The sequence below is a fragment of the Coregonus clupeaformis genome, chromosome 36, assembly GCF_020615455.1.
Source record: "Coregonus clupeaformis isolate EN_2021a chromosome 36, ASM2061545v1, whole genome shotgun sequence".
In the NCBI taxonomy this organism is placed as follows: Eukaryota; Metazoa; Chordata; class Actinopteri; order Salmoniformes; family Salmonidae; genus Coregonus; species Coregonus clupeaformis.
This window is the reverse complement of record NC_059227.1, coordinates 41,665,718-41,677,991: the sequence shown is the minus strand read 5'-3', so window position 1 is coordinate 41,677,991 and position 12,274 is coordinate 41,665,718. Positions and strand designations below refer to the sequence as shown.

At 43.9% G+C, this 12,274-nt stretch overlaps 1 protein-coding gene across 2 annotated transcripts; it reads right to left on the bottom strand.

Annotated features, from left to right (window-relative positions):
• Nucleotides 1–416: 416 nt before the first annotated feature.
• LOC121568998 (transcription factor 20) lies at nucleotides 417–11,670 on the bottom strand. Of its 2 annotated transcripts, none has more exons than XM_045211416.1 (5): nucleotides 3,168–11,670; nucleotides 2,889–2,982; nucleotides 2,627–2,690; nucleotides 2,305–2,405; nucleotides 417–1,927 (listed from the first exon to the last, which is right to left on the bottom strand). In XM_045211416.1, exons 1-5 carry the CDS (start codon nucleotides 10,536–10,538, stop codon nucleotides 1,911–1,913), a joined length of 7,647 nt encoding a protein of 2,548 aa, XP_045067351.1. In that variant the 5' UTR covers nucleotides 10,539–11,670; the 3' UTR covers nucleotides 417–1,910. The 2 variants fall into 2 exon arrangements, with proteins under 2 accessions (XP_045067351.1, XP_045067352.1); XM_045211417.1 differs by having other exon boundaries at nucleotides 2,641–2,690.
• Nucleotides 11,671–12,274: the final 604 nt, after the last annotated feature.

Genomic DNA, 12,274 nt, shown 5'->3' with positions numbered 1-12,274 from the left:
TCGCGCTCCTTGGGTCTTCAGGAAACTGGTGCTCTGATATGAGGGACCAGAATTACACAACACACCCATGATGAACCATACAGTACAGTACTCAAAACACCATACACTAGCTGTCCACTACAGATCCTATCCCTCTGTTGAGACTGAGGACAGGGAGACTCATCACAAAAGTTTTCTAGACAATGTGTTCATTTCCCCCAGAATGATTTATACTAAACATGCATTCACTAACTGTAAGTCACTCTGGCTATAACTGTGCTCTGCTATGTGGCTCGATTAATATATGCAGTGAACCTGAGCCTCACTGTCAGCAGTAGACAATTTAAGACACAGCAGGAGCGAGAAGGGTGTGTGTGTTTGAGAGAGAGAGACTGAGAAGAAAAGGAGTGATAGAATGAAAGGAGAGACTATTGAGCTGAGAGAACCCATTTACATACAATAAAAACCTAAATTAAATTGGAATTAAAAAAATGAATGGCTTAAATGGCACAATGTGAAATATTCAAAAGGACAGCATTATTTTAAGCATTTAGTAAGTGTATTCATAGTTCATATACATATTGACAGCATGTTTTCAATATCATACTTGTTTTCTTTCAGTTTGACTTTTTTTTTTACAAGAACAATAATAAAAAATGATAAGACAACACCACGTACAACTCACTTGTTTAGTTCATGGCAACGCTTATTTTGGATGCATTTAGCATCTCTTGATCCATTTCTTAAGTGTCATTGAGAAATGAAGTAAAAGGTGAGGACTCCCAGTCCCAGTCATTCCAAAAACCCTCTAGATTCCAAAAGGTTTTGGTAATGCTTGCTAGCTTTTTGTCAGCCAAGTGTGACTATCCTTTCACATAAACTCCACCCATGTACTGAACAAGGTCCACCACAACGTCAACACTTGGTTCACCTGTCACTTGACATCTTCTCCCAATCAACATGGTCAAACATGGCAGGCATGCATTAGTGAATATTGTGATCTCCTCCTGTCAGGGTTCAATTGTTCTCTCAGCACATTATGAATATTTTGTTTGAAAAATAAGATCATGTCCATTCGATTTTCATGAATACTATCTGTATCGTAAAAACCCCAAGGATGAAAAATAAGAACACTTTTCAAAGGACCAAAAATTGACAATCAAATCCACATTTTCACACACATTCACTCTTATACATACGCACTTTGAAAGGCAACAAATGTCCATTCTCCAAGGCAATAATGTCTTTGTAGCAACTCGGCCTTGACATTCCAAATGATGTCATTCTGGCACCTCCCTCTCCAGGAATGATAAAATATCCAATGTTTGATAAATGATATGTTGACAAAATATAAATGGAGGAACATTTCAGGAAATACTGATGCAGATACAAAATAATAATGATAACTAAAATAATGATTATGAAGGTTATGATAAAATACTACATGAACTAGATACATTGCCTCTCCTTTCCTTCCAACTATAATGTCAACTTTTCACCCCAACGCTCTCTTACGGTCCTCTGGAGGGATTGCTCCCAATACTCCGATTCATAACATTTGGACAAAAAACATGATAGATAAAATGACGAGAGCCATGATGGAAAGAAGAGTTTGAGGGTATTTCCAGAAATTCAAAGTTTGCCTAGAGAGGCTGCTTGTTTCTTGTCTTCTTTTAAGAGGAAGTTCCTTTCTGTTCTGTCACTCGCAATGTCTCATTCTGTCCCACCTTGGTCTTCCTTTTTAGTCTTCCTCAGCGTTGCTTTGATCGGTTTTTCTTTTTAAAGTAAGGAGTTTGTCTTTTCATTAAATGTTTTAAAGTTAATTCCTGTTCAGAAATTTTACAATCCTCTTTTTTCTCTGTCATCATAGTCCATCCATCAATAGATGCACGTCCCATCCTGTTTAGGGCTGTTTGTTTCACTGACAATCCTCATCGTCCAAGCATACCTAGGAAAGGATACAAAAATCAAGTGTGTATTGACACCAGGGATTACACAACCCTGTGTGTGGTCGAAACAGTGGGCATTTCCAAATCTATGATGAGCAGAAGACATTTTTTGTAACTTGATGTTACCTTGAAGCGTATGATATAAACAAAAATAATAATCAGCCCTGGGCTAATAAATATTTAGCTTTATCTTTGACAGACAATTTTTTTGGTTTAACAATTTGCGGATAATTTGGGGGGATATGAACACAAACAAATAGAACAGGGTGCTCAGTCGCATACCAATCAAATATTAGTATTTTCAAATCCTTAAGAGCGTTGTAACATTAATTTCGGTGCCCTCTCGCACAGTCGCACCACTGCCTTTTAAACTTACCGATCCTATACTCCTGCTTCTCTTCCTCCTCAGTGTCTCTCTCAGCCTCTCTCAGACTGCTCAAGGTACACAGATTTAGCTGGCTGACTGCTCTGGGGAGACTGCAGAATATAAGAGGGGGCAAAGGAGAGAAGGTCATTAAAGTGGTATTTTTATTGAGAAGCTTTACAGTTAGTGAGTGCATTCATTTTAAATAACTATAGTAGCAGAATGTAGTTCATTAATAACTATAGTGGCACATGAGATAAAGGACTTTAAAATATATTAACACAATGAAGAGTCACAAATATTTGGTTTCCCTAGGAATTATATAATAACCAACCTCTCCCTCTTTACCTTGTGCTTCGGACATCGTAGTGAAAAGTTATCTTCATTCAGAGAGCAGTCTGAGGAGAGGAGAAGGAAAAGTGATACAAATGATGTAACATAACCATCAACTCAGAAAATTATAAACACTCAAACTTTCATAATTGGGTACTGTTGTTATAGTTACCGTAGGCAGTGGGAGGTAAGGTTTAGGGCACAGCATATGAGTAATGAGATATAACATAGTCGGTATTAAGGAAATGTTTTGCTGCTCTTACCTGCATCCATGGCACACGGGTAGTGATATCTCAGTGTGCAGCCTTTGCTGTAACAGCCGAGGGTTGAGCCAACCATTTCACAATATGAGCAGACCTGAAGACAGACAGACGTAACATAGAGAATAACAGAAGAGAGAGTGCAAAAATCAATCAACTTAAAACTGGGGGACTTCTGAGAACCGCTTTAGGCATATTGAGCTGAAAATAAAAATATATATATAGTAACCAATATCATTACATTGTATACTGTATAGACAACAACAGAAAAAGATTACTCACTGTGTCTCTGGCACCATCTAGTGCCTCCTGTAGGCCATACAGTCTTCCATTGACCAGGTAAACCCCACTGGCCCAGACCATGCATGCCTCATGTACCCACAGCTCCTCTGGGTCCATAGGCATCTGAGGAAGTTGGGCCAGCTGTGCCAAAGGCCCAAGGGAGTCTAAGGTTGGGGGAGGAGGCTGGAATGGCAATGAGGCTTTGCTGTTGGATGGCACCATTCTTGGGGAATCCTCACTGGATTTCTGTCTCCTTTTAAATCTCGGGTGCGATGTCAGCTTTCTGTGTTGTGGCCTTTGTTGAGCGTCTTCTGTCTGCTGTTGCTGGCATGGTTGGTTTTGCTGACTGTAAGTGGGCTCATCCTGAGGTTCAGGTTGTTTCCTTAGCTCAGTAATTGGTTTTAACTCTAGAGGCATGTCCCAATTAAGAATTGTTGTCTTGTTGGTGGTGGTTTTAGCAAGTTTGTTGGCCAGATAAAGCATCTCCCCTCCACCTGCTGGAGAGGCAGTGCCAACAGCAGTGGCAGGGGAAGTTGTATTTGTCGCTTGACTGAACATGCAATTACTATAAGTTGAGGACTTGACAGTTGGCACATCTTGCAGTTGAGGGCCCTGGGTTGAAATGGTGTCTAGATTTTGCACATTTCTACTCATTCCAGTAGCTACAAGACTCTGTCGAATCTGTGGTTGATTCTTGGGAAGCCTTGTAGCATATTCAGGAGAGTAGTAAGGTCCATAGAGATCCCCAAGGTTTTTGTAATTGGCCCATTTCTGGCACAGGCAGCAGAGAAGACGGTCAGAATGAACTGATTCAGTAATCACAGGGCCTGGTAGAAGGTACTCAGATGAAGGTAGAGCCTTTCCTGTCTGGAGGGCAGAGTCTACTTCCTCCAGCTCCCTCTTCTCTTTGACCCTCTCAATTTCTCGGTCTCTCCTATGCAGTTGAGACAAAAGAGCTGAGGTCAAAAGAGCTTCAATACCACTACTACTTGCTTTCCCTCCAACTGCACCACGCTCTCCCTTCATCTTTTCCTCTTCACCATTCACAATTGTGCACACGGCTCCTATCTCAGCTACTTTCCTCTCCACATGTATGTACGGAGCAAAGGCACACTTGCTATTATCAGGAAGAACTCTGCTGTTATCAAAATGTTCTCCTCCTCTTGTAGCCGCTTCCAGGTCATCTTTGGCCGCCGCTGCTGCTACTCCTCTTCTCCTCCTCCTCTGCCTACCTCTTGATCCCACTCCCTCACTCTCGTCTTTCACCCTTCTTTGTTTCTGGCGGACTGATTTCACCTCCGTCTCTGGCTGAGTGTCCTCACTTTCAGCATCCACTTTTATTGCTTGGGTCAAGACTGGTGGAATCTCAGGAAGAGTCATTTTCTGATCAGTCTGAGGAGTGACTGATGGGGCAGAGGCTGTAGTGCTGGGGCTTGGGGCTACCTGTGGGGTAACAGTTGCAGGAGATTGGGTGGGTGGGCCAGACGGAGCACTTGGGCTCGCATTCTGTGCCTGGGTGGCTTGAGCACGTTTCTGCTTATTCACACTTCCAACAGGCCTTCCCTTCTTCTTGCCTGATGGGAAATAGCCTTTGGGTACAGAATTGTCTGATTGTTTGGAATCTTGTGGTGACCCTGTCATTGCCAAACATGCCCTTGGAGAAGTTTGATGTGGCTGTCTTAGCAAGTGCCCTTGAGCCTGACTGTGGTGTGGTGGGGTGGTTCCATAATAGTCACTGCTACTGTAATCATCAAATCCCATCCCAGTTTCTTCAAGTTTTTGTCTCAGAAGGTTAGCAGCAGATTGTTCACCTCTTCGAGTCTCAAGTTGCTGGTAAGTATTAGTGAAATGTTGAATATCAGACAAGGCAGATGAAGAAGGTGGGGGGGAGCCCTGTACTGGACAAGGTAGTGGTGGAGGTGGGGGTAAGGGGCCTAACAAGGTGAAGTCAGCGGGTATCTCTTTATCTCTATCACCAGTACTAGATGCTGCAGTCCCTAACCCAAAGTCAAAGTCTGGCTGCAAAGGTCTTGTAACAGTTCCTGTGGTGCCACGTTTAAGAACTTGTGATGTCTGGTGAGGATCACAGGGGTATGCGGTGGGAGGTAACGGTCCAGTCTCATCAACCCCTCTGTAGGGCATAATGTCACTTAATGAGAGACTTTCATCTAGATAAGGTAAGCATTCCTCTTCATCCTGTGTGTCAGTAAACTGTGACATTTCAGTGTGAGAAAATCCAGCAAAATCATTTGAGTCAACATCGGCATGGCTGCTGTTAGTAGATTTCTTCACATTTGGTGTAATTTTCTGAACAATAGCCTCCAGTTTCAAACCTCTCCCCTTTCTTGGAGGCAGACTCTTTTTACCCTGAACAGGTGAGGAGGATTGTGAATAAGTGCTTTGTCCAGGTGTGGGACAAGGAGTATTAGGCGAACCAAGTGTAGTTATATCTGAACTGGATGAATCATCTTCATTTTGGAGGCTGGATTCAGAATAGGCCAAAGGTGAGTGATATGAACTAGGGGCACTCCTTTGCTGGGATACATCCTGATGCTGCCTCTTGGCAGGGATAGGGGAAATGAAAGATCGAACTCTCCTCCTCAACATTAATGGATTAGTGTCCCCAGAACCACCAGTTTTATTTGGTCGATGGCTCTGTGGCATCACTGAATTGACATTGCCACCAATACTGTGACCAGCTGTTTTCATGGAATTGGGTGTAGGTGTTGGATGGAGTGATTTAAAGATTTCTTCTGTAACCACTTGGGAGACAGCTGATTCAAGAATGTTGGAGACTGGTGGAGCTGTTGGAACCAATTGGGGGGAAGCAGGAGGTGGCTGTTGACTTCTCTGGTAAGGGTCCCCCTCCAACATCCCTACACTCTCTCTACCAGAGTGTGTTGACTCCCACATTTTCATGTCATAGTAAGTGTTCTGATGAGGAACTTGCTGTTTAGCGAACGGTTGGCGACTGTGCAAAATGTCAGTTGGAGACTGCATTCTTTGTCTCTGCTCTGAATGACTGAGTTTATGTCTACCTGGAGAAGTACTGGACTGCATCATATCCTTGGTGGGTCTATTAATGGTAGCTGCCCAATCAAGTCTGTCATCCAAGTCATGAGCATGGGGGTGAGTATACATTTGTAATTTGTTTGTGGATTGTGGGTTTTGTAGTTGAGTTTGGGGTGAGTGGTAGGGATTGTGGGAGTGAAAATGGGGGTTACGTGGAATCATATTGCCCTCTCTTGTATCACCAAACCTATAACCAGGAAAGCCAATGGCATGCCCTGTAGATAAATCTACCCCATGTGGGTATGACTGACGTCTTGATGGTGAAGACAGAGGGTTGGTGGTAGAGGGATAGTGAGAGGCTTGCTGCGGATGTCGAGAGGGCATGGTGGTGGTCAAATCAATCTTACCTCTTCCAAAAGGCTCGGAATTCATAACCACAGATGGGTGTAGAGCCTTGTTATGATGCTCAATATCAGTTTCCTTGGTTGTAAGACCACTATGATGGACAGCCTCTGCAGTCTCCTTTGATGCTACCTTCATTCCAACTGCTCTTTTATCTCCCATCTCCTTGCTGTTCCCTAGATCATTTGTTGATGGCTGTTGGATCACAGAGGCACCAATTTGACTTTTTTCCCGCTTTCTTTCACGTTCCCTATCCCTTTCTGGTGTACTGCGGCGATTTGGACAAACATCACATATAACAGAGCGCCGCTCTTTAGATGGAGGTAAAAGGGAGGCCGTCGACATTTGAGACTCAATTTGACCTATGGTTCCAACACTGCCCGCTAGCTGCTCTGTTTCCTGCAATAGGAGTTCTTGCACAGCTGATGATGAGCTGGGCAGACCTGAAGGGGGTTTCCTGTGAGGTAACGAGTAGTCGGCTAAATTGATGTGCTTTGGTGGAGGTCCAGGCAAAAACTCTGTAGACTGTGGCATATGGGTGGGGTGACGCTGAGGTGTTGCCATTTTATTTTTCTCTGAAGAAGCACTGTGAGATCCCTTAGTACCTACTACTTCAGACCTCAAAGAGGAATGAGGTGATTCTGGTACTAAATCAGATCCAGGCCCCTGGCGCTGATTTAGTTGAAGAGGCTTTCCAGGGCTGGTCATTCGGGAGGGGTGGGAAGTGACCTCTCCAACTCCAGTTTGGGATCTCATACTTTCAGCCATGCCATAAGGATGCCTGGTTTGGTACTCTTGCCGAGTCATATTTTGAGCCTGGAGATGGGCATTTGCTGCCTGTTCAGATCGCCCATAGCGCCGGTCTAAGTGATAACCCTGTAGAACCTCCTGCAAGAGGCTTGGAATTGGCTGTTGGAGTTGAGAATTATCATCATGTCCTCTTGCTCCTGATCCTTCCCCTCTCCTCACTGATCCCTCAACCGTAGTACCCGCGACATCCTTGGTGTGTTCAGGGCCATAATTGGGCTTTGGCTGATGGAAGCCTTGATACCTTGAATTTGATCCCATTACACTCCCTGGACTAGGTCTCCCTCTGTTCTTCAAACCCATGGCAGCACCATGTGGTGACTCTTGGTAACCATATTTCTGAGGACCTGAGGGGGGATGATTTTGAGGGACAGACGTCCCAAAGTTAGATTTCTGGGGAACTTCATGATGAGAGGAATATACACTCAAATCCATTCCTTCCTCCCCATTACTAAAGAAGCTGTCTGAATGTTTCTCCTCTAAGCAGTTGGCTTGTGTATGTGTAGCTTTTTCTGGATTATTTACCTCACAACGAGTTGACACAATAACACCCACTCCACCAGCATTTTGCTGTTCCTCAATATTTAGATCTTGATTGGAGTTGTCCAAATCTCGTGTCTTACATCGTTTTCCGTCCTTCTCATCACCCTTTTTGTTGCGCAAGGAAGATCGATCCAATGTATTTTCTTTGTCCTGCCCATCTTGTCGTATGTGTCCCTCTCGGGTCTGCTCTCTACCTCCCTCTCCATGGGTGCCTTTTTCAATTTTTTCAATCACCCCTTCACTTTTATCTTTAATTCCTTCATATTTCATTTCCCTTGTTTTCCTAAGGCCATTTTTAGTATTAACATCAGTGGCACCAGGCTCAGAAACACAGTTTGAGTGGAACTGAGGAGCAGGAGAGGGAATGGGGCATGAGGGAGTAGAGGAAACAGGAGGGCGAGAATGTACACTTGGACCAGGCTCAGCAGATTGAGGAGCAGAGGAGGGAGATGACGATGAAGGTTTCCAGGTTTCAGTTGTCTTTCTTTCAGAAACATCTGATCGATTCAGAGATTGTTTTGTAGAAGATTCCGTGAACATCCTCTTCCCTTGTGAACCCTGATCACTCTTTCCAGTATGGGATTGGTTTTGACTTGAACCCATGGACATTTGACTCGGAGATGGAGGAGGATAGTAACCAGTTGGTTCCGATCCACTGCTTGCTCCACTCATCTGCCGCATTCTAGATTGCTCCCCCTCAGAAAACTGCTCATCTTGTTCCTCTTTGGCCCTTGATGATACTCTTTCCGACACCAGAAAGGAATCTTCATCACCTCCAGCCTCAGAGCTAGCACCTTCACCACCCCCTATCCCACTGCTTGAGGCAGCACTGACACTTCGACTCCTTGGTTGAGTAGAGGGCATGGTTTGTAATGCCTGCTGCATTTGACTTTGTCCATCTTTCCCCCTTCTATGTGACATTAATGTGTCAGTGAGAAGCATATGTTGCACTGTGTTGGGTAAATTTGCTACCTGTGATGTCAACGCATTTAGACTGTTCAGGCCAGGGTCTTGCATGAGTTTGTCAAGAGGAGAAGATGAATAGACAGATGAGGATGACCCTTCTTCACGTGATCCTTTTCCTGTTCCTGCACCCATTCTGCTTCGGTTTGAGACTGAGTGACCACCTCCAGCGCTTGTATTCAGACCAGCAGCTTTGTTACTGCCACTGCTGCCACAACTACTGATGCTGCTGTTAGAGTTGGGTGTGGGACTCAACTGAGGCATAGTCTGCAGTAACCGACTATGGCTGCTACGAGGGTTTGGGGGAGGAGGATGTGATGGAACATGTGATGGGGGACATGAAGGGTTTCCATGACCTTCTGAGACACCCATCAACGGGGAAGGTGAGGAGCTACAACTGGGAGAATGCACTGCAGAGGCAGCTGGAGAGGGGTTAGATATAGGGCTGAAGTTTTGGTTAATCTGGCCCTGTTGGGGTTGAGAGTGCATTGGCGATTTGGCGACTTCTTGACACGCTTGATGAGGCATTCCGGTATTGGCGGATTGGTGATGTTTAGAGTATACAGAACCTGGTGGAGGGGCATGATGCTGCATTTTGAGAGAGTTGTCGTAACCTATTCCTAAATTGTGCTGAGAATTGCGGTGCTGGAGGGTGGCTTGTTTGTGGAGTGAATGAGGTTGTGGGGAGTATGAGGGATAACTTGAAGAGTGGTAACTCTGTGCAACATTCTCCAGTGATCCAACACTGTTTGTTGTAGCTGAACTTGAAATTGAGTTTGAATTAGAGGTCATATTAGGAGAGCTGTTGACTTTAGGTTCAAATCCACCACCACTGCTGGCCCCATCATGATATCTCTGTGGTGGGGAGCTGTACATTCCTGATGACCCTGTGGATGCACTACCCTGTGGGGAGTAGTGTGAGAACTGTGGAGGCATTCTGTGTCCAGAGATGGGATAAGTCCTATGCTGCTGTCCATGTTGCAGAGCTTGATGGGCGGGGTAATTCTGTCCATGTTGGCGGTGCTGCATCTGAGGCCCTGATGCTGGCTGCATTGCAGGGTTCAGACCCATTTTGTACTGATGGGAGGGGGAAAATGCTCCAGCACCACTGCTGCCACTGCTACTACCACCACCTGAGCCAGCTGTAGAACCATAGTCCAAAGGATAGGGAGACATCATCCCGGAGGACGATCCGGAGCTAGTTCCAGTTTGTCTGTACTGCTGAGGTATATGGCCATCCATATTTGAGTACCCAAAACCTGCCCCATATGCCATACCTCCTCTTCTATGTCTGTCCTTTCCACCCATTGCAAAATAATAATCCATTGTTTCCTTTCGGTAAGGGTTGCTACTACTGCCACTGTGAATATTACTGTGTGATGATTCTCCAGCTCTGTTTCTTGCATCATAAGCAAGCATATGGCCAGCCTGACTAGGGTGGTGGTGCCCTCGATGGAGTAGGTGTCGACTGTGACTTTGAGGGTTTAGGGGTGTTTGCTGTTGCATCCCAGTGTAGTCATCTGTCATCCTTGGGGATATCTGGGGGTCTGTTGACAGTGGTGGGTAAGCGGAGCCACCTCCACCCCTACTAGTAAATCCAGGAGGAAGAGCTGGAGGTGCTGGACTGTTGGGGAAATTCTGCATGTTTTGATGGATTTTTATGAATTCTTTGAGGGAATGTTTTTTGTTCCGTAAAGGCAGTTACTGTGTCAGTTGACTTCGTAGGCTTGCAGTTAAATGATGGAGGAGAGTCCAACAAAGTCCAGCAGAGTTGAAGCAAGTGACTTTATCACAAATGTTTTATCACACTTGTAGCAGCAATTGAAGATGAAGCAAATACTGAGGCTTGAGCAGAAAATGAGCAGTAATTTTCTATTAGATGCAACTCTAAAGAACTTCTGAAATCTGCTGATGATGTAGAGTAACTCCTTTATAGTTGTAATAGTTGGAGAACTGAGTCCAAATTATAACAAAATATCAGTTTTGTTGTAGTAAATGTATTAGTGATTTCAATGTTAAAAGGATATGATACAGATGTTGCAGTTTGGCACTAAATGTGAAAATGTCAAGTGCAGGAGAGACAACAGCACCTGAAATAATAGGCCTTAAAGTCCTTTCCACTGTAATAAGAGCACAGGCAAAAACAGTTCAGCTAAAATTGCAGTGGGATTCAATGGTGTCCCATGTGCAAAAACTTGTCAAGAGTAACTGAGTCACTGCCTTTTAGACTGCTGGACTGTTATTGCAGAAATTCTTCAGCTCTGGCAGGAGTAGCCTATGTGAAACAATCATGCTTCCCTCACGTTGTATTTGGCTAGCACCTGTGTAGAAACATCCTCAGAAATGCTAGCCAATACTTTTATCCAATAAATGTCCCAAAAGGAAAAAAGATCCACTGACATTCGTGTGTTCTTGTTGAGATTAATACTTTCTTAAATTGTCTAATTTTTTGTAATTCCCTTAGATTTTTTGACATATGTAGTTGGATTGTAGAAGTCTTTGGTCCCCAGTTTCCCCCAACTGTAGTTCTTCTTCACCTTATATTTGTTCAGTGTTTATCTTGCTGCTCTTCTATATCTCCCACATTTTTCTGTCTTACCTTATTTTCTTTTTCTTTCAATCATTATTCAAATTGACCATCTCCCATACCGATGTCCAAAAGTAAGGTTTCCATTTAATCAGCATGTTCTTGTTTTTCTTTTGCAGTTTCTCTCCAGTATTTCCATCCATGTGAGTCCATCTCTCTTCAGTTGTTTACAGGAGCCCTGTGGAAATCTGAAAGAACAGAAGAAGAAACAAAAATAACTGTCTGTGTGCCACAATGACCACATAGCCTATACTGTACATAGGCTTTTACATCCATAAATGCTGTGTGGGTTTTTGTAGACAAAGTAACTACAGTGGGTTTGTTGTTAACCATTGCATAACCCATGACTCTTTCTCACTGTGTTCCTTAACATATGCCACATGGTCTATTTTCCTAAAGTATTGTACTAACTGTAGGTCTTACTGTAGAAATAGTCACATATCATCTGCAATACAATGAATCAGGAGTCAACGTGTCCAACTTTATAACATCATACTGTAATTACACTATAGGCCCACCTGCCCATGTAATTACTATATAAATAATACCCAGGTATTAGGGCACTTGTTGTAATGGTATCAAACTAAAATTTCAAAATCACAACTACCGTATTTTCCCACTATAAAACACACCGGATTATAAGGCGCACCTTCAATGAATGGCCTATTTTAGAACTGTTTTCATATATAGGGCCACCGGTTATAAGGCGCATAGAATAGAAATACTGCAGTCAACGTTTGACTGGGGTTGCGTTATGCATCCACTAGATGAGCTGTGCTAAAGGGAATGTCAA